At 40.1% G+C, this 21345-nt stretch overlaps 1 protein-coding gene across 2 annotated transcripts in view; it reads right to left on the minus strand.

Annotated features, from left to right (window-relative positions):
• Positions 1-21345, minus strand: part of LOC126267267 (uncharacterized) — a 459263-nt gene that overhangs the window by 207904 nt on the left and 230014 nt on the right. For both annotated transcript variants that reach the window (XM_049972334.1, XM_049972333.1), the window contains exons 17-18: positions 19179-19361; positions 16109-16246 (exon numbers count right to left, since the gene is read on the minus strand). In XM_049972334.1, coding sequence (XP_049828291.1) covers positions 16109-16246; positions 19179-19361 — 321 coding nt within the window. The remainder of the gene's footprint in view (positions 1-16108; positions 16247-19178; positions 19362-21345) is intronic.

The raw sequence follows: 21345 nt of genomic DNA on the forward strand, positions 1-21345 counted from the left end.
TCAAATACTGACAATAATGAGATGGGTAACTAATCCTTTATTAATGATTTGTCTTCTTTTTTGTGAAGAGGCTTGACAACAGTATGTTTAAGGCATTCTTAGAAAGAATCATGAAAAGTTTCACTATGTAAGTAGCTCTGATTCCATCAGAATTATTGGAAAATTCCTTTTTTAAGAGAGTTGATATAATTGAAAACTTATTTTAAAGGAGCAGGATAAAGTTGAATTCAAAAGTTCCTCATAGAAACTGTTGGCTATCTATTAATGAAGTATTAAAAACTAAATTATCTGCTACTGATAGAAAAAAGTTATAAAAATTTCTGTAGTTTTGGGACTTTCTTCACCAATTCATAACCTATCATTAAAGACATTTCTTTGTCTTTTTGATTAATTTTTTCAAATCTCATGTTTTACGTCATTCTACATCTTCATGCATACTGCACAAGCCACCTTACAGTGTGTAGTGGTGGGTACATCAGATGCCACTATCTTTCTGCCCCTTCACTGTTTCATTCACAAATACAACACTGCCAGTAAACCTCCATATTAGCTCTAATTTCTCTGACTTTATCACTGTGATCATCCTGCAAGACATATGTATGAGGAAGTAATATGTTGCTTGACTTCCGGAATCTACTATTTCGTAATTTAAATACTAATCCTCTTACTGACTCACAATCCCTCCCTTGTAGTATATGCCACTGAAGTCTGTGAAGCATCTCCATAATACTTTCATGTCAACTATATGATCCCACGACAAAATGTGCTGCTCTTTGTTGGATCTTCTGTACTCTTCTATTAATTTAACTTAGTAAGAGTCCCAGACTGATGATAAATATTGAACAATTGATTGAACAAGTGTTTTGTAAGCCATGCTTTCATGGATGAATTTTATTTCGTTTACATTCTTCCAATAAATCTAAGTATTGCATCTGATTACACGACAATTTGTTTTAAATGGTCATTTCAACTTAGGCTGCTCCAGTTGGTTACTCCTAGGTACTTTAGGTACTTGCAGTTTACAATGATTTGTCACCAATAGTGCAACCAAACAGCAGTGGATTCAAAATAGTCGTTATCTTGTTACAGAAACTGTTTTTACGTATATGCATTTTGATGTGCTGATGAATTTCACTTAGAATTTTACATTGCAGAATGTAATGTGATTTAACACTGTCATTAATTGTGTCCCTTGATAATACCTATAGCCTTCGTTAAATGTGTTGTGGCTTAAACATAAAAGCCTCATACAGGCTACTGGGATTAATGAATGTAGTGGCTGTGGCACTTTTGTTGCTGAAGTTCACAACAAAAGATAGACAAATGGGAAGTTAAAGCCTGTTTCCAGTCTAAAATCTGAAATAGCAGGTGCTATTTCTGACAAGCTTCATGACCCCATTTGACAAGTGAATCACTATCTATAGCTTCACATGGGCTTACTTCATGAGGCACTCTGAAGAGGGTAAGAATTTAGCACAGAACATTAACAAATGATCTGGTGACCAGGAATTGTAACTCTGTCATCTCTTCTTCCATTGCTTGCCAAATACTGAAATTTCATCCAGCATTAGGACTCTGGCTGGCACAATGCATCTGGACTCCAGCATTACAATACTACTACTCTTCAATGCATTAGCAACTCTTACTTGAAAGACAGTTCTTACAGCAAAACAGTGTTACTGACAGCCTCATCTGGATCATTCATGACTGGAACAGTTACTGAGAAGTTCTACTATTTTTTAATGATTGTACACCTTCCTGTCGTAATTATGTCATCGGCAAAGACCAAGGCAGCTCCAAGAGGATGACATGTTCTGGAGCAGTTTCTTAGCAACAGTCTATAATTACTCCATGTTATAACAAAATGTGTTCATAATATTATAAAGCAATAATTACTCCATGTTCTAAGTAAATGTGTTAATAATATAAATAGGAAACACTTCCTAATGTTCCGCAAAATTGTAATTGTTTGGTTGCAAACTAGGTTTCAGCTTCTTAAGCCATCTTCAAATGACAACTGAATGTCACAGACACAGATGTATAATCAGTTATCAGCATACTGAATATCCAACAAGATTTCACGCATGCAGTTTGATAGATTTAAATTCTTTCACAGATGTACCACCTATTTGCTGAGTGATTTTAAGCTTAATACTGTAACATAAACAATGACATTCAATCCCACAGCCAGCAAGAAGAATTTTAATATCTCTGGCTCTGTTGCTTTCTCAATGACTATGAACACTAAGTGACTACATACATGTTTCAGTGATATTCTTCACAAACTTAGAAAATGACTGAATCAGAATACCAGCACAATTCTCTTTCATAAAAATTATGAAGTTCAGTCTACTTTATTTAACTGTGATAACTGCTTGCCAGTCAGTTCTCTGAAATAGTCCATAATTTAAAATTAATTTGTGTCTTTCTTGTATAACTCTCAAATATGGAGACTCTAGCAAAATTCAGTAAAGCTGTTTTTAAAAAGAAGCTGTTTTAGCATACATAAGTTTCTTGTATTGAGCTTAATATGGTGAATTGGGTAACAGAAATGCAACATATGCTGGAGGAGGTGGTTCTCATTTGCAGAGTTCTTAGGTATAGGTGTTAGGAACAAACAATCTAAATTCCGCAGCAGACACCTTGTCATGACTATTGTCTTCCTGCACATACACTGCAACTAGGCATTCCGTGTAAGTAGTTACCTTCTGTGTGTCCACTTTTCCTAGATTTCTTTGAAAGTAAAAAAAATTTAAAAAATGGATCCCTACAATTATCTTCTCATCTACAAAACTGACAAGGTAATCACAAAATGAATATGAGGAAAATGAACACAGATTTATAAATAACTATGGTATATAATTATGGAATAATTATGGAACATGATACAACACAAAATCTCACTTCATGTGAAATATAGCTTATTTTCCCTCGACTATCCAAAATAAGTCCTCTTAGAAAAAAAAGATGCCTCCTTCCTCACCAATAATGAGGTCAGGTTAACATGATGCTCTCACATTTTCTTAGGTGAAATGGAGATTAGCACCTGATAAACCAAGCACTATAAACTTCAGTGTTAAAAACTCAACTTATTTATTAGATCAAAAAGAGTTTGTTAATCCAATATAAAAGAGAAATTCTATTTCATACAAAAAAACACGAAACATGGTATCCTATAAGTGGCTTATTTTACCTCAAGAAAAGGAATACATTTTTAAACATCACCAACTAAAACCTAAGTTAGTGAGTAACATTTAAAATTGTGTCTTATAAATCACTGAGACAATCCAATTTCTTAATAAATCAGTAAGGTGAAACCTCCTAAAACTTTCTACATGATAAACAGTTGACAACAATCTACACTCCTGGAAATGGAAAAAAGAACACATTGACACCGGTGTGTCAGACCCACCATACTTGCTCCGGACACTGCGAGAGTGCTGTACAAGCAATGACCACACGCACGGCACAGCGGACACACCAGGAACCGCGGTGTTGGCCGTCGAATGGCGCTAGCTGCGCAGCATTTGTGCACCGCCGCCATCAGTGTCAGCCAGTTTGCCGTGGCATACGGAGCTCCATCGCAGTCTTTAACACTGGTAGCATGCCGCGACAGCGTGGACATGAACCGTATGTGCAGTTGACGGACTTTGAGCGAGGGCGTATAGTGGGCATGCAGGAGGCCGGGTGGACGTACCGCCGAATTGCTCAACACGTGGGGCGTGAGGTCTCCACAGTACATCGATGTTGTCGCCAATGGTCGGCGGAAGGTGCACGTGCCCGTCGACATGGGACCGGACCGCAGCGACACACGGATGCACGCCAAGACCGTAGGATCCTACGCAGTGCCGTAGGGGACCGCACCGCCACTTCCCAGCAAATTAGGGACACTGTTGCTCCTGGGGTATCGGCGAGGACCATTCGCAACCGTCTCCATGAAGCTGGGCTACCATCCCGCACACTGTTAGGCCGTCTTCCGCTCACGACCCAACATCGTGCAGCCCGCCTCCAGTGGTGTCGCGACAGGCGTGAATGGAGGGACGAATGGAGACGTGTCGTCTTCAGCGATGAGAGTCGCTCCTGCCTTGGTGCCAATGATGGTCGTATGCGTGTTTGGCGCCGTGCAGATGAGCGCCACAATCAGGACTGCATACGACCGAGGCACACAGGGCCAACCCCCGGCATCATGGTGTGGGGAGCGATGTCCTACACTGGCCGTACACCACTGGTGATCATCGAGGGGACACTGAATAGTGCACGGTACATCCGTCCTACACTGGCCGTACACCACTGGTGATCATCGAGGGGACACTGAATAGTGCACGGTACATCCAAACCGTCATCGAACCCATCGTTCTACCATTCCTAGACCAGCAAGGGAACTTGCTGTTCCAACAAGACAATGCACGTCCGCATGTATTCCGTGCCACCCAACGTGCTCTAGAAGGTGTAAGTCAACTACCCTGGCCAGCAAGATCTCCGGATCTGTCCCCCATTGAGCATGCTTGGGACTGGATGAAGCGTCGTCTCACGCGGTCTGCACGTCCAGCACGAACGCTGGTCCAACTGAGGCCCCAGGTGGAAATGGCATGGCAAGCCGTTCCACAGGACTACATCCAGCATCTCTACGATCGTCTCCATGGGAGAATAGCAGCTTGCATTGCTGCGAAAGGTGGATATACACTGTACTAGTGCCGACATTGTGCATGCTCTGTTGCCTGTGTCTATGTGCCTGTGGTTCTGTCAGTGTGATCATGTGATGTATCTGACCCCAGGAATGTGTCAATAAAGTTTCCCCTTCCTGGGACAATGAATTCACGGTGTTCTTATTTCAATTTCCAGGAGTGTAGATATGAGGGAAAAAACCATATCCTTTGATACATTAGTACACTAAAGATGCAGAACTGGTTAACAATCTGGTTAATTAGTTAGAATATCAGAGATTCCAAGTATTGCACATACACTGGTTATCTCTGGTACTATCAAAGGAGACATGAGCATGTTGGAAGCAAGCTGTTGAAAGCAGAACAAGTAGTCATTTGACTAGAGTGAATGATTAGGTACCAAAAAATAAAAGTAAAAACTGTTGCACTTACTTAACTAAAAAGGGTGACTAGATTTCCACACTGTACGCTGTGGTGCATTTTCTCTCAGAATACTACAATCAACCATTTTATCTTGAGAAACAGATATTTTATTATTCTTAATTTGTTTTTCCCGCTTTCCACATCAAAATTAACAATATTCTTGTTACTTTAAATTCAGCAAAATCTTCAAACCTTCACCATTTTAGAAAACAAAATGTGCTTATATCCTACTAAACAAAAAAAAGTTTTATATATAATTCAGTATTATGTACTTGCACATTTTATTCCCTAGCATCAACAGACAGCAGTAGATTTATAACAATTTTCTTTTTTCTGCATTTGTAATTCCTCTAAAGCACACAAAAATACAGTAATTTCTGAACATTTTTGCATTCAAAACTTCTGACAAAAACAGGAGGCATCAACTCGATTAATCTATCTGAAATTCCTACACTTCCTGCCCAACCAGAAACAGTCAAGAGTCCCCAAGTGAAATCATGAAAAACCTACAGCTCTGGAAAATACCCTCCATGTGCAGCATTAGTGTAATAATGTGTGTTATCATCTTGGAAAACACCATTGCAATTTGTAGCTCTAATTGGAGATATCTACCCTGCAGTGAAAACACTGTACCAGAGACCAATAACACATTCCTCTATGATCAAAATACATCCAAGCTTAATGAAATAAATGATCATTACATTATGTGAATTCCACCATCAGCCTGCAGTGCAGATGTCTGATGGATCCATAGATACATATGATTAAGGCCAACATGTGGGTCTCCATCCACAAAGTGTGAAGCTCTCACCAAAGATACATTACAGTAATTATTCTAATGCACAGCTTAAATACTTTTATGGATTATGTTCAGAAAGACTCTTTAAGACAGTTATGTAGTTATACATTTGGTTGTGTCATATTTGATGAAAACGTATTTTTGATCTATTGATGAATACCATTTTTCTCTTGTGAACATGTCTGTTACAACTGAAACTGACAGAGAATAAACATACGATTGTACAGCTGATGGTGCAAATACGCTTTTTTCAAAATTCTTTTAATCACTTGTGCCTTTTCTCTCAGTCTCTTGTCTTCCATCTTCATCTCATACAATGTCCTACACATACTCTTCTCATCCATTCTCTTTACATGCACACAGAATTTTAATCTTTTTTTCATCATGACTTATTTCCCTAACACTATCAGAGGATTCAAAAATTCATTCCCATGGCATTTATACCCATATTTTTTATTTATGTTTCATCAGTCTTCTGATTGCTTCGATGTGGGCCACCACGAATTCCTCTCCCGAGCAACCTTTTCATCTCAGAGTAGCAATTGCAACCTATGTGCTCCATTATTTGCTGGGTGTATTCCCATCTCTGTCTTCCTCTACAGTTTTTACCCTCTATAGCTCCCTCTAATACCTGATGTCTTATCAGATGTCCTACCATCCCATCTATCTTCTTGTCAGTGTTCTCCATATATTCCTTTCCTTGCTGATTCTGCGGAGAACCTCCTCATTCCTTACCTTATCAGCCTACTGCATTTTCAACATTCTTTTGTAGTACCACATCTCAAATACTTTCATTCTCTTCTGTTCCATTTTTCTCACAGTCCATGTCTCACTACCATATGATGTTGTGCTCCAAACGTACAGTTCCAGAAATTTCTTCCTCTGATTAAGGCCAATGTTAGATACTAGCAGATTTTTCTTGGCCACAAAAGCCCATTTTGCCAAAGCTAGTCTGCTTTTGATGTCCTCCTTGCTCTATCCATCACGTATTATTTTGCCATTCTGGTAGCAGAATTCCTTAGCTTGGTCTACTTCAAAATCCCTAATTGTGTTGTTAAGTTTCTTGCTGTTCTCATTTCTGTTACTTCTCATTACTTATATCTTTCTTTGATATACTCTCAAACCATATTCTGTACTCATCAGACTGTTCATTCCATTCAACAGATACTGTAATTCTTCTTCACTTTCACTGAGGATTACAATGTCATCAGTGAACTTATCATTGATATCCTTTCATACTGAATAATCTCACTGTTGAATCATTATTTTGTTTCCACATTGTTAATTCAGTGTATAAATTGAACAGTAGGGGTGAAAGAAAACATCCCTGACTTAACCCTTTTTAATCTGAGCACTTTGTTCTTGGCCTTCCAGACTTACCGATCCTCTTGGTTCTTGTACATATTGTATATTATCCATTTTTCCCTATAGCTTCCGCTGCTTTTCTCAGAATTCCAAGCATATTTCATCATTTTACATTGTCAAATGCTTTTTCCATGTCAACAAATCCAATGAATGTGTCTTGATTTTTTTTCATCTTGCTTCAATTATGAAACGCAACATCAGAACAGCCTCCGTGGTGCCTTTATCTTTCCTAACGCCTGGCTGATTGTCATCTAACTAATCCTCGGTTTTCTTTTCCATTATTCTGTAACTTATTCTTGTGAGCAACTTGGATGCATGAGATGTAAGCTGATTATGCAACAATATTCAAACTTGTCTATTCTTGCTATCTTTGGAATAGTGTGTTTTTTTCTGAAAGTGTGGTGATATATTACCAGCCTCATACATTCTACACATCAAAGTGAATAGACATTCTGCTGGCTCCTCCCCCAACGATTTCAGAAATTCTGATGGAATGTTGTCTATGATTTATACCATATTTGATATCAAGCAACACAATGCTCTTTTAAAATCTGATTCTAATACTGGATGCCCTTTCTCTTCCCTGCTGACTTCAGTTTCTTATCCCATCACGTTATCAGACATGTCCTCCCCCTCACAGAGACCTATAATGTACTCTTTCCAGCTATCCACTCTCTCCTCTGCATTTAGCAGTGGAGTTCCCACTGCACTGTTAATTTTACAGCCATTGCTTTAATGTCACCAAAAGGTTGTTTTGATTTCTCTATACACTGAGTCAGTCCTTCCAACAACCATTTCTTTTTCGATTTCTTCACATTTTTCAATCAGCTTCTTCACCTTAGCTTCTCTGCACTTCCTATTTTTTTCAGTCCTAGATGACTTGTGTTTCTGCATTCCTGTGTTTCCCTGAACATATTTGTTCTTCCTTCTTTCATAAATCAACTGAAATATTTCTTCTGCTACCTATGGTTTCTTCAAAGTAACTTGACTAGAAGAAGGGATCGGTTGGTAGGACATGTGTTGAGGCATCAAGGGATTACAAATTTAGCATTGGAGGGCAGCATGGAGGGTAAAAATCGTAGAGGGAGACCGAGAGATGACTACACTAAGTAGATTCAGAAGGATGTAGGTTGCAGTAGTTACTGGGAGATGAAGAAGCTTGCACAGGATAGAGTAGCATGGAGAGCTGCATCAAACCAGTCTCAGGACTGAGGACAACAACAACAACCTTCCTTGTACCTATGTTTTTCTTTCTAATTTTTGCGACTGTCCTTTTCAGAGACGTTCACTCCTTTTCAACTGAACTGTCTACTGAGAGATTCATTATTGCAGTATCTATAGCCTCATAAAACTTCAAGTGTATCTCTTCATTCCTTAATATTTCCATATCCCACTTCTTTGTGCACTGTTTCTTCCTGACTAGTCTCTGAAACTTCGGCCTATTCTTCATCATTACTAAATTGTGATCTAAGCCTATATCTTCTCCTGGGTATGCCTTACAGACCAATATATGATTTCATAATCTCTGCCTGACAATGATTTAATCTAACTGGAATCTAGCTGTATCCGCTGGCCTTTTCCAAGTATACCTCCTCCTCTTGTGGTCCTTGAACAGAGTATTCACTATTCCTAGGTGGAATTTATGCCAGAACTCAATAAATCTTTCTCCTCTCTCATACCTGCAGCCAAGCCCATATTCTCCCATAACACTTTCTTCTACTCCTTCCCACACAATGCATTGCAGTCACCCAGGACTATTACATTTTCATCTTCTTTTACATACTGAATTAGCAGTTCAGTGTCATCATATACTTCTTCTATCTCTTCATCTTCAGCTTGTGAAGTCTGCATGTTCACCCGAACTATTGTTGTCCATGTTGGTTTGTTGCCAATTTTGATGAGAATAACCCTAGCACCGAACTGTTCACAGTAACTCACTCTCTGCATAGCCTTCCTATTCATAATGAATCCTACTCCCGTTACCACTTTCTGCTGTTATTAATATTTCCCTATACTCATCTGACCATAAATTCTCATCTTCTTTCCATTTCACTTACTAATCCTAACTGTATCTACATTCAGACTCAGTGCTTCCCTTTTTAGATTTCCTACCACATTCAAACTTCTGGTATTCCAGGCTCCATTTCGTAGAACGTTAGCCTTTGGTGGTCATTCAATTTATTTCTCATGGTCCCCTCCCCCTTTGCAGTCCCCTCCTGGAGATCCAAATGGGGGTTTAGTCCAGAATCTCTTGCCAATGAAGAGATTATCATGACACTTTCTCAATTACAGGTCACATGTCTTGTGGATACACATTATATATCTTTAATGCAGTGGTTTCCATTGCCTTCTGCATCCTCATGCCACTGGTCGTAGCTGATACTTCTGCCTTTTAGGGATAGTTTCCCCACGCAAAGGGCAACAGAGTGTCCTGAACCTCTGTCTGCTCATCCACCCTCTTTGACAAGGCCATTGGCAGAATGAGAGTGATTTCTTATGCCTGTAGTCTTTGGCTGCCATTGCTGATGATCTTTATTCTAAATTTAAGCAGAGGCAAGGTTTGAATCTGGGACCCAGGGAATTTGATTGCTTGTCAAATATGCTATCCCTTTCTCCCTCTCCTTTTTAAATACATGGTTCTTATTTTTAATATTTTACAAACAGAAAAGAGAAGATGTTTGAAGTTTATTCTACACATTCCACAAGGAGCCAAAATGCCATAAAAGCCAGAAAATTGTAATAAAATAATCAGGTATGTACTCCTGCAATAAATGAAAATAACTGACTTGCAACATTACACAAAATAAAAGAACATCTGAATCTCCACCTCTCCAACAGAGGAGGGCCATTTGGCTTCTCAGATTCCGCAGTCTGTAGGGGTTCATTTGTTTATCCTAGCAAAACTAATTGCACAGTAAAACTTCTAACTGACACACCTCAACTGCTGGGAAGATCCATGAATACTCTTCTTAAGAAATTGGCATAATGTGTCCTGTTTTTCATTTGGAGTGGTACCTTCTCATGTTTTTCACGTAAGTACATCCAAAACTGCAGCTCGTCGACAAACTGCCACTGAGTTCAAGTACAGGAGTCGCACAGAATGCCAGAGAGTGAGCCAGGCTCCCATCGGGTATCACTGCTCCATCATGTAACTGTCATGATATCACATTAAGAGACAACAAATATCTCACACTATTGGTTCCCTGGACAATGGCAGCTCATGGCGGACATAAATGTAGTCTACAAGACATGTTGCAGTGTGAGCAGTTATTGGTGGGATGTTGCCAACTGGAACAAATGGCACATAAGAGCATGCCATTAGTTCGTCAGTCAATGATGATGTTATTGTATGTGTCGGTCAGAGTCATATTTTGAGCACTGGCCCCATGAACTGGACAAAGATTCGAGGTGGACATTTCTAAAGCCACGGGTAGCATCCCACATGTTGAGGGTTAGAGTGGCATAAGAAATCATGATGACCATCCCATGGCTGATAAAATATCAAAAGGCCATCATCAAGCAATCCAATTCCCATTGGCAGTGGAAATATCTGTGCAATATTTGGCAACCACGAGGCAAGACATACATTGTTACATTGCACACACTGTATCATGTTCAGGACTCATAAGGAATTACCTAGCACTCAAATGTGAATCATCTGGAGTGGGTGCCTATAACTCATCATTGTCATCTTCTGTAGATCACAGGTGAATGGACTCCCCAGGCATCTCAACACTTCCACCACTCATAATGAGCCGAGATCTCCATCCTTCCCTGTTCAATGGGTACTATCTCCAATTTTGCCACATTCAGAACAGTACCCGCCACAACTCTATACTGTGCAATCCAATTGAGAGACCTAGTGATCGAATGAGGAACAGCAAGTCATCCGCATATGTCCAACAGATGAAGGTGTTGCCCCTCAACACCATGCCAGTGCAGTAAGTGTCTGCAGCAATCCATTCATTGACAGCTCAATTGCAGCTGTGATGAGGACCATTTATGTTGGGCAGCCTTGTCTTAAAGAACTCATAATGAGAATAGAACCCACATCTTGGCCATTCACTGCCACTCTGGTGATGACACCCCTTAGCAGCCACATGACAAACTTAATGAAAACGGGTGGAAGCACCATGTGGAGCATGATCGATGTTAGGAAGTCATGATTAATCCAGTCAAAGCTTGATGAAAACTGAGAGAGACCAGAGCTGCTCAAGTCAACAGAAAGTGGCCAGTGTGATCACATCTCTAAGGTCACTGAATGCTGACTGTATGTTGCTATGTAGTTCAAGACACATTTGATCTGAGGCAATATTGTATGGCAATACTGTCTTGAGCTATGTCGCCATCAGCCAGGCAAAGATTTTATAATCACCATTAAGCGTGGCAAGCAGTCGGTATTGATATGCACTGTGACCTCCAGCCTTTTTCAGTATCAGGAGAAGGTATCCTTCAATGAAGGCCCACAGCATGTATGTGTCAGGCTGCATGAGCTCATTATGCACTGAAATGTCAAAGAAACTGGCACAATTGCCTAATATTGTGAGGGCCCCCATGAACATGCAGAAGTGCCGCAACATGATGTGGCATGGACTTGACTGATGTCTGAAGTAGTGCTGGAGGGAACCGACACCATAAATCCTGCAGGGCTGTCCACAAATCTGTAAGATTACAAGGGGTTGGAGATCTTTTCTGAATAGCAAATTGCAAGGCATGTTCATGTCTGGGGAGTTCGGTGACCAGCAGAAGTGTTTAAACTCCGAAGAGTATTCCTGGAGCCACTTTGTAAAAATTCTGGACGTGTAGATTGTCACATTGTCCTGCTGGAATTACCCAAGTTTGTCGGAATGCACAATGGACATGAATGGATGCAGGTGAGCAGACAGGATGCTTACGTACATGTCACCTAGATGTGTATCAGGGGTCCCACATCACTCCAACTACACACGTCCAATGCCATTACAGAGCCTCCACCAGCTTGAACAGTCCCCTGCTGACACACAGGGTCCATGGATTCATGAGGTTGTCTTCATACCTGTACATATCCATCCACTTGATACAATTTGAAATGAGACTCTTCCCATCAGGCAACATGTTTCCAGTCATCAACATTCAATGTTGGTGTTGACGGGCCCAGGAGAGGCAAAAAGCTTTTGTGTTTTGCAGTCATCATGGGTACATGAGTGGGCCTTTGGTTCCGAAAGCTCATACTGATGATGTTTCATTGAATGGTTCACATGCAGACACTTGTTGATGGCCCAGCATTGAAATCTGCAGCAATTTGCGGAAGGACTGCATTTCTGTCATGTTGAATGATTCTCTTCAGTCATCGTTGGCCCCATTCTTGCAGGATCTTCTTCTGGCCACAGTGATGTTGGAGATTTGATGTGTTACTGGATTCCTGACATTCACGGTAAACTTGTGGAATGGTCACTGCGTTGGAGATGCTGTGTCCCTTCGCATGTGTACCGACTGTAGCACCACGTTCAAAGTCGCTTAAATATTGATAGCCTGCCATTGCAGCAGCAGTAACCAATCTGACACTTCCCTTATATAGGCATTTCCAAGCACAGCTTGGTACTCTGCCTGTTTACATATCTCTGTATTTGAATATGCATGCCTATACCAGTTTGGCGCTTCAGTGTACATCTTTAGCCGTTGGGGCATCATTCTAGGGGCAAGCCATCCAGTCCTGGAGATTTGTTTGACGCCCTTTTTTAAGTGCTTCCAGTATTTCATCTTACATATTCACTTCCAAGATTACTTCCTCATCCATCTGGTTTAGTCTCATCCGTAGTGGTCTCAAGATCGTCTCCCCCACCATGAGATCTGTCTGGATACCAGTGAATAGCTGATGAAATCTGTCCAAAAATGCTGACGCTATGTCTCCTTAAGACTTCAGAGGCCAACTATCCATGGTATGGAGTGTGTTGATTAACATTTGGTGGAATCATTGTTTTCTGCTTACATATGACGCATTGATTGAGGTTCCCCAGCAATACCATCAAAGCACTGGCCATTAGAGACAGGTCCTCTATCTTGTGTCATGTGAGTGTGGTAATGTGCACTTTAACTCAGTTGACTTCAGCCTGACGCTGAGGAGATGGGGGCTTGCAATTACAGCTCACGAAGAACCATGTAACAATATTCCATACAGTCAAGGTATCACTGCCATTTGTCCCAGGCACACATAATAAAGACGTGACATAAAACTGGCTTTGCACATCTCAGCCACCATTGTGTCACCATTATGTATGGTGGGAGTCGCAGCTCACAAGAGGCACACACATTCTCAATTCACTCGTGACAGCCGTGATCTGACAATAGTGAAACATTTACCTTGCAAGGTCCTCAACTGCATGACACAATCTGTCGTAATAGGTTGATGGTGCACAAGTATGCCAGACGATCAGTAAAAGCTGTGGGCCATATTTCAGCAAAATTGTCACTTCCTGTAGTACACCAGGGACATAAATATGGTCCCTATTTCTGTGGCTCCAATCTTATGTGACACACAGGTACATGTACTGGCATATCACTTGTATTTCCTTGCATGGGAGTTTTGTCCTTCAGAGTAAGGATCCATTTGAAGTCAATGCCTAGTAGAAAGAGGTTGTACCTGCTGGCAAAAAGACAAGCAATACCTGCAGAATAAAACTGTACCCCTTCCTTTCACTGGTCTTTGTCAGAGTGAGCGTAGATGTTGATAATGTGGGTCCCATGAATCGTAACTGTCAGATTCCATGAAGATCCTGGAAAACAGGGTTCCTTTGCCAGTATCCCTTCCCTTATCAAGACTGCCATGCCACTGTTATTGACCAAGTAAGGTAAATTGCATGTGAAATGACCAGGTACCTCAGGGAAAGTACTAAGCTGTACTTATTGCACCAACAGGACATTAATGTCCGATGCATGTAACATATCACGAATGAGTTGCAACTTCACCTTCAAATCAATGTTGTAGATATTGACAATCTCAATTTTATAGGCCTGCAGTTTGGTGTCCATCATATTAGCTCACAGTGCATTAAGGGGTGCATCCGCAGCATGGACCCCCACTATTTCCAAGATAGCATTAGCTTCCTATAGTTGTTCAACATAATCAGCCCCTTGAATGAGTGGGCGCCACCATGACATTCCTGACACTGTGTATTGTGCCACAGTGTTGTCTTCTGGTCATCCAAATAAAGGGTGTCAGGAGCTACAACCTCTTGTCGGGTGGCAGCTGCATTGCAAATGACATCCTCCCAGCATCTGAAAGTGCACAGTCGGCATCATCATGGTGTTGTAGTTCTTGTAATGAATGCTCCAAGGCGTTACAATCATCACTAATGTAAGATGGCAGGAAATGGACATCATGTTGATTGAGTTGACACTTTTTACATCATTTTGATGAACACTGCCTGCGTGTGTGAATGTAAACATCGACTGGTTCATTCTGGTGTGCATCCTCCACATCATTGTGTTCACATCATGCATTCTACATCCACCTCTTGCTCTAGTCTTCCTCCGTAGGTGCTCAAGTGTAATCATAATCAATCAGTGTCTACTTGATTGTTTTCAATGGTATTGCTGCCAGCTTCTGAGCTGGCGCATCGACAGAAGAAGGCTTCCATGTTGGTCTCAGCATGTCCCAAAGTGCCATCATGTATGTCAGCAGAAGAAACTTGGTTGCCTCTATACACAGTTGGTTACCCCTAGGCAGTTGCATTAATCTCCTCTGGAGGCATTCCAACTGAACATAACTTTCACTGCTGCATCTGGAACAGATCCTTGACAGTCTGTTTTATATCATTATGGCTCTGCAGCCCTCAATGAACAAATATGAAGTTAACTGATTTTTCCACACAATTGGTGCCTATCAGACACTGTTAGGTTGTGAACCTCGCCCATTTTTGGACAGTGTGGCTGATCACAGTACCATATTCTTGTACTGCATCTGTTACCATTATTTCTTGTACCTCAAAGGGCAGTTCAAAGGTCCATATGGTATGGATAACTAAATGATCTACTAACACATCTCCTAGATTGTCATCTGAGTGTTGAAATTTTAAATCTCGTTTGACATCTTTCAGTATCTTGTCACATGCTGTATCTATAACCAGCTTGACAATGCTACTTGCAATGGATGTCAATAAGGTCATTGTAATTAATTCACAAGTCTGACAAAAGTGTTCAATTTCATGAATCTTAAGTCTCGCATATTCATCAAAAAACGTGAACTTGAGTGTGGTCTTTATGAGTGAGTGTGCCATAGAGTTCATCTATAAGAAGTTACACACATGAAGCCAGCTGCAGCAAACACAACCTCGACTCTGAGAATGTGCAGCCAGAACATAAACAGTACATCCAAACCACTTCACTGTGAAATAATGACTGTCCCTGGAACATGAGTGCATTATATTACCGTCTGATATTTCCTCTTTTTACAGTGTTTCTTCCTCCAATCAAAAAGGAGCAGAAATAAATGAGCTTTTGTAAGTGTATATGATTGATTTTTCCACAAAGAGTTAACTAGCACTGAACGTACGCACTTAAGAAAATGCAAAAAATAAAGAGCTCTATGACAGTTTGAGTAAAGAAAACAAATAATTATTCCATTCTTCCCCAGTCATACAGTTTCATTTATTTTTGTAATTTTATAACCCATCATGCACCAAATGGCCATGTTAACGCCTTAGTAAATGTGGTAAAATATGATAATGCACATTCACAAGTTTCAGTATGGTGTCGAAGATAAAATTTTGGAGTTTACATGCCACTGTCAGTGAATTATTCAACACAGTTAGACTGTATATATATTAACGCATGCTTTCCAAACGTGACATCTTTTCAGAGAAGTGACTACTGTACTTACAGAAGAAAACAGCAAGATGTTCAACATCATTTATTAACATCTGTAAGGTCTTCCTGTCAACACTTTCTATAACATCCGGTGTTGACTCATGAAGTTCCAGCACCCAATCCAATATGGCTTCCTCATGCATTAGATCACCTAATACATGTCAAAAGAAGAACAAAGTTCAATATTCAACATCTATTATCATTATCTAAAAAGTATGAAAATCAGATAATAAACACGAGCGTTGGAATGTCGATAGACACACAAACAAACACAAACACACACACAAAATTCAAGCTTTCGCAATCAACGGTTGCTTCATCAGGAAAGAGGGAAGGAGAGGGAAAGAAGAAGGGATGTGGGTTTTAAGAGAGAGGGTAAGGAGTCATTCCAATCCCAGGAGTGGAAAGACTTATCTTAGGGGGAAAAAGGACAGGTATATACTCGCCGACACACACATATCCATCCACACATATACAGACACAAGCAGACATATGTAAATGCAAAGAGTTTGGGCAGAGATGTCAGTCGAGGCAGAAGTACAGAGGCAAAGATGTTGTTGAATGACAGGTGAGGTATGAGCGGCGGCAACTTGAAATTAGCGCAGGTTGAGGCCTGGTGGGTAACGGGAAGAGAGGGCAAGTTCCCATCTCTGGAGTTCTGATAGGTTGGTGTTTGTGGGAAGTATCCAGATAACCCGGACGATGTGCCAAGATAAGCTGGCCGTGCACCAAGGCATGTTTAGCCACAGGGTCATCTTCATCACCAACAAACAGTCTGCCTGTGTCCATTCATGCAAATGGACAGTTTGTTGCTGGTCATTCCCACATAGAAAGCTTCACAGTGTAGCCAGGTCAGTTGGTAAATCACGTGGGTGCTTTCACACGTGGCTCTGTCTTTGATTGTGTACACCTTCCGGGTTACAGGACTGGAGTAGGTGGTGGTGGGAGGGTGCCCTGTAACCCGGAAGGTGTACACGATCAAAGGCAGAGCCACATGTGAAAGCACCCCCGTGGTTTACCAACTGACCTGGCTACACTGTGAAGCTTTCTATGTGGGAATGACCAGCAACAGACTGTCCATTCACATGAATGGACACAGGCAGACAGTGTTTGTTGGTAATGAGGATTGCCCTGTGGCTAAACATGCCTTGGTGCATGGCCAGCACATCTTGGCACAGTGTTATGCCGTCCGGGTTATCTGGATACTTCCCACTAACACCAACCTATCAGAAGTCCGGAGATGGGAACTTGCCCTTCAATGTACCCTCTCTTCCCGTTACCCACCAGGCCTCAACCTGCGCTAATTTCAAGTTGCCGCTGCTCATACCTCACCTGTCATTCAACAACATCTTTGCCTCTGTACTTCTGCCTCGACTGACATCTCTGCCAAACTCTTTGCATTTACATATGTCTGCTTGTGTCTGTATATGTGCGGATGGATATGTGTGTGTGTGCGAGTGTATACCTGTCCTTTTTTCCCCCTAAGGTAAGTCTTTCCACTCCCGGGATTGGAATGACTCCTTACCCTCCCCCTTAAAACCCACATCCCTTCTTCTTTCCCTCTACTTCCCTCTTTCCTAATGAAGCAACAGTTGGTTGCGAAAGCTTGAATTTTGTGTGTGCGTTTGTGTTTGTTTGTGTGTCTATCGACATACCAACGCTTTTGTTTGGTAAGTAACATCATCTTTGTTTTTAGATATATTTTTCCCATGTGGAATGTTTCCCTCTATTATATTCAGATAATAAACAAGTAATTATAAAAACAGTAAAAATGATACCTTAAAGAGTACAGTTACTGAAATATAGTGAAGCAGTAAAAAGCCTTGTGTTCAAATTTTACTTGGTTGCACTAAACCCATCAACAAACAATGAAGATAGTATTTTAACAAATAAGGAACAATTTAAAAATCTTTACATATACTTCCACTATCTTCATTTCATTAAGAACATTGCCGATTTTACAAATCTAACATTACAGTTATTCATGCATATATATTTACAGTTTCATGATGATGTAAATAAAATAGAAAGAAACTTCCACATGGGAAAAATATATTAAAAACAATGATTCCAAGACTTACCAAGCGGGAAAGCGCCGGTAGACAGGCACATTGAACATAACACACAAACACACACACAGAATTACTAGCTTTCGCAACCGATGGTTGCTTCTTCAGGAAAGTTGGAAGGAGAGGGAAAGACGAAAGGATGTGGGTTTTAAGGGAGAAGGTAAGGAGTCATTCCAATCCCGGGAGCGGAAAGACTTCCCTTAGGGGGAAAAAAGGACAGGTGTACACTCGCACACACACACATATCCATCCGCACATACACAGACACAAGCAGACATATTTAAAGGCAAAGAGTAAGGGCAGAGATGTCAGTCGAGGCGGAAGTACAGAGGCAAAGAAGTTGTTGAAAGACAGGTGAGGTATGAGCAGCAGCAACTTGAAATTAGCGCAGGTTGACGCCTGGCGGATATCGAGAAGAGAGGATATACTGAAGGGCGAGTTCCCATCTCCGGAATTCAGATAGATTAATGTGCAGCTATATGGATGAGCAGGTTATAGATTTCCACATCTTTCCAAAAAGTAAGCTACAGTGCTCAATATCCATTGTGTTTACATGACTACGGCTACTCGGTGATTTCTCTATATAGCAGATGGCTATCTTTTTTTCAATTTGCGCCACACATTCACCAAAGTGTTTTAATTTGGTCACCAACTCAATTAGATAATATAACAGCATACTGATCTTCCAAACAGAGTTTCGATATATACTCAATGCAATTTCTGCAAAAAGTGAAAGGAAAGAGGAAGCTGATTTTTTCAATATCACATACAAGTTGACAATGGTGATTAATGTTCAATAAGAAACTTAACTGAAGTGTAAATCAACCCTATCAGCTCAACATTTTCAATTTTTACTTCAGTGTTGCAATGCAGTAAATGTAATTACTTTATTAGAAGTGAAAACTAAACTTAAAATACAGCTTCCTCCAGGTCCACTGATTGTTTATCTCTTTTGCAACATTACTGAACATGTAGATAATTATTTGAGTATAAAAGTATATAGCAATGGAATACCTGTATAAATCTGTCTGAATCTGTTGCGGTAAAAAGCAAGACAAGGAAGAGTTGGAAGATCGTATTCTTTCTGTATGCCTTCATCAGACGTTTTTACGAATGAAATATCCTTTTCTTCACATTCATCATCAATGTTTTCCAGTTCACTTATGATTTTTTGACTTTTCTTGTCTCCTTCCTGGTCTACAAAAGAAACATACACTTTAAAATGGTGGAATCATTTTGTACAATGTAAATGCACAATAAAGAAAAACAGTGATTGCACAATATTTATAATAGTCATTGAATGTTAAAAAATTAAAAATAAGTTTTATTTCTTTGTGGTATAAAGCAGAACAGAACAACATTCGTATTATGAAATAAATTTATCACTGCCCAAGCAGACATTTCACTGTGATAGGCGTTATTTTCTGGGTAAATCCACCTGACAGCAAAAGCTGTTATATAGCACAAAAGCTGATTATAGGAAACAGAATCTGCTTTGTCACAAATCTATTGCAAATCTGGATTTATAAAGCCAAAAATTCTTTAATTGTCTTTTTTGTATATTCCGGAGGTAATATTATTCATTACAACAAGATTAGATAGCAAAGCCAATTTATTAATACAGGGATAAATTTCCTGTGATAGTTGTGGATATTTTGTGTATAAAGTTGTTTAGATTGCTTGATATATTTCTTTGTTTATAGTGTTGTATCAGTTACTGGCATCTTCAGATCAAAATTTTGAACCTGTAATACAAAATGCACTGTCAGTTTAAATTCACGTTACGCCTCAGCAGGGCACGACATTACAAAAAAAATAAATAAATAAATAAATAAATAAATAAATAAATAAATAAAAAATAAAAAAAATATATCAATCAATTTAGATGGCTTTATTCAGGATGAAGCCAACTGCTTTTGTAGATGAAAACGTACATTCCTATAATAGAATGAAAAATAGGATCTATATATTCAGCAGATATGTACAAAAGTGAGAAAAAATGGACCTATGGAGAAAGGGAAAAGACTGTATAATAAATTACCATAAGGCATGAAGTAAAAAAAAAAAAGATATACTCATCCCCCCCCCCCCCTCCCCCCCAAGAACCATGGACCTTGCCGTTAGTGGGAAGGCTTATGTGCCTCAGTGATACAGATGGCCATACTGTAGGTGCAACCACAACGGAAGGGTATCTGTTGAGAGGCCAGACAAAAGTGTGGTTCCTGAAGAGGGGCAGCAGCCTTTTCAGTAGTTGCAGGGGCAATAGTCTGGATGATTGACTGATACGGCCTTGTAACACTAACCAAAAAGGCGTTGCTGTGCTGGTTCTGCGAACGGCTGAAACTAAAGTGAAACTACAGCCATAATTTTTCCCGAGGGAATGCAGCTTTACTGTATGGTTAAATGATGATGGTGTCCTCTTGGGTAAAATATTCCGGAGGTAAAATAGTCCCCCATTCGGATCTCTGGGTGGGGACTACTCAGGAGGACTTTGTTATCACGAGAAAGAAAACTGGTGTTCTACGGATTGGAGCATGGAATGTCAGATCCCATAATCGAGTAGGTAAGTTAGAAAATTTAAAAATGGAAATGGATAGGTTAAAGTTAGATATAGTAGGAATTAGTGAAGTTCGCTGGCAGGAAGAACAAGACTTTTGGTCAGGCGAATACAGGGTTATAAATACAAAATGAAATAGGGGTAATGCAGGAGTCAGTTTCATAATGAATAAAAAAATAGGAGTGCGGGTAAGCTACTACAAACAGCATAGTGAATGCTTTATTGTGGCCAAGATAGACACGAAGCCCACGCCTACTACACTAGTACAAGTTTATATGCCAACTAGCTATGCAGATGATGAAGAAATAGATGAAATGTATGATGAGATAAAAGAAATTATTCAGGTAGTGAAGGGAGATGAAAATTTAATAGTCATGGGTGATTGGAATTCGTCAGTAGGAAAAGGGAGAGAAGGAAACATAGTAGGTGAATATGGATTGGGGCTAAGAAATGAAAGAGGAAGCCGTCTGGTAGAATTTTGCACAGAGCACAACTTAATCATAGCTAACACTTGGTTCAAGAATAATAAAAGAAAGTTGTATACATCGAAGAATCCTGGAGATACTAAAAGGTATCAGATAGATTATATAATGGTAAGACAGAGATTTAGGAATCAGGTTTTAA

Source organism: Schistocerca gregaria, chromosome 4 (genome assembly GCF_023897955.1).
Source record: "Schistocerca gregaria isolate iqSchGreg1 chromosome 4, iqSchGreg1.2, whole genome shotgun sequence".
Taxonomy (NCBI): domain Eukaryota; kingdom Metazoa; phylum Arthropoda; class Insecta; order Orthoptera; family Acrididae; genus Schistocerca; species Schistocerca gregaria.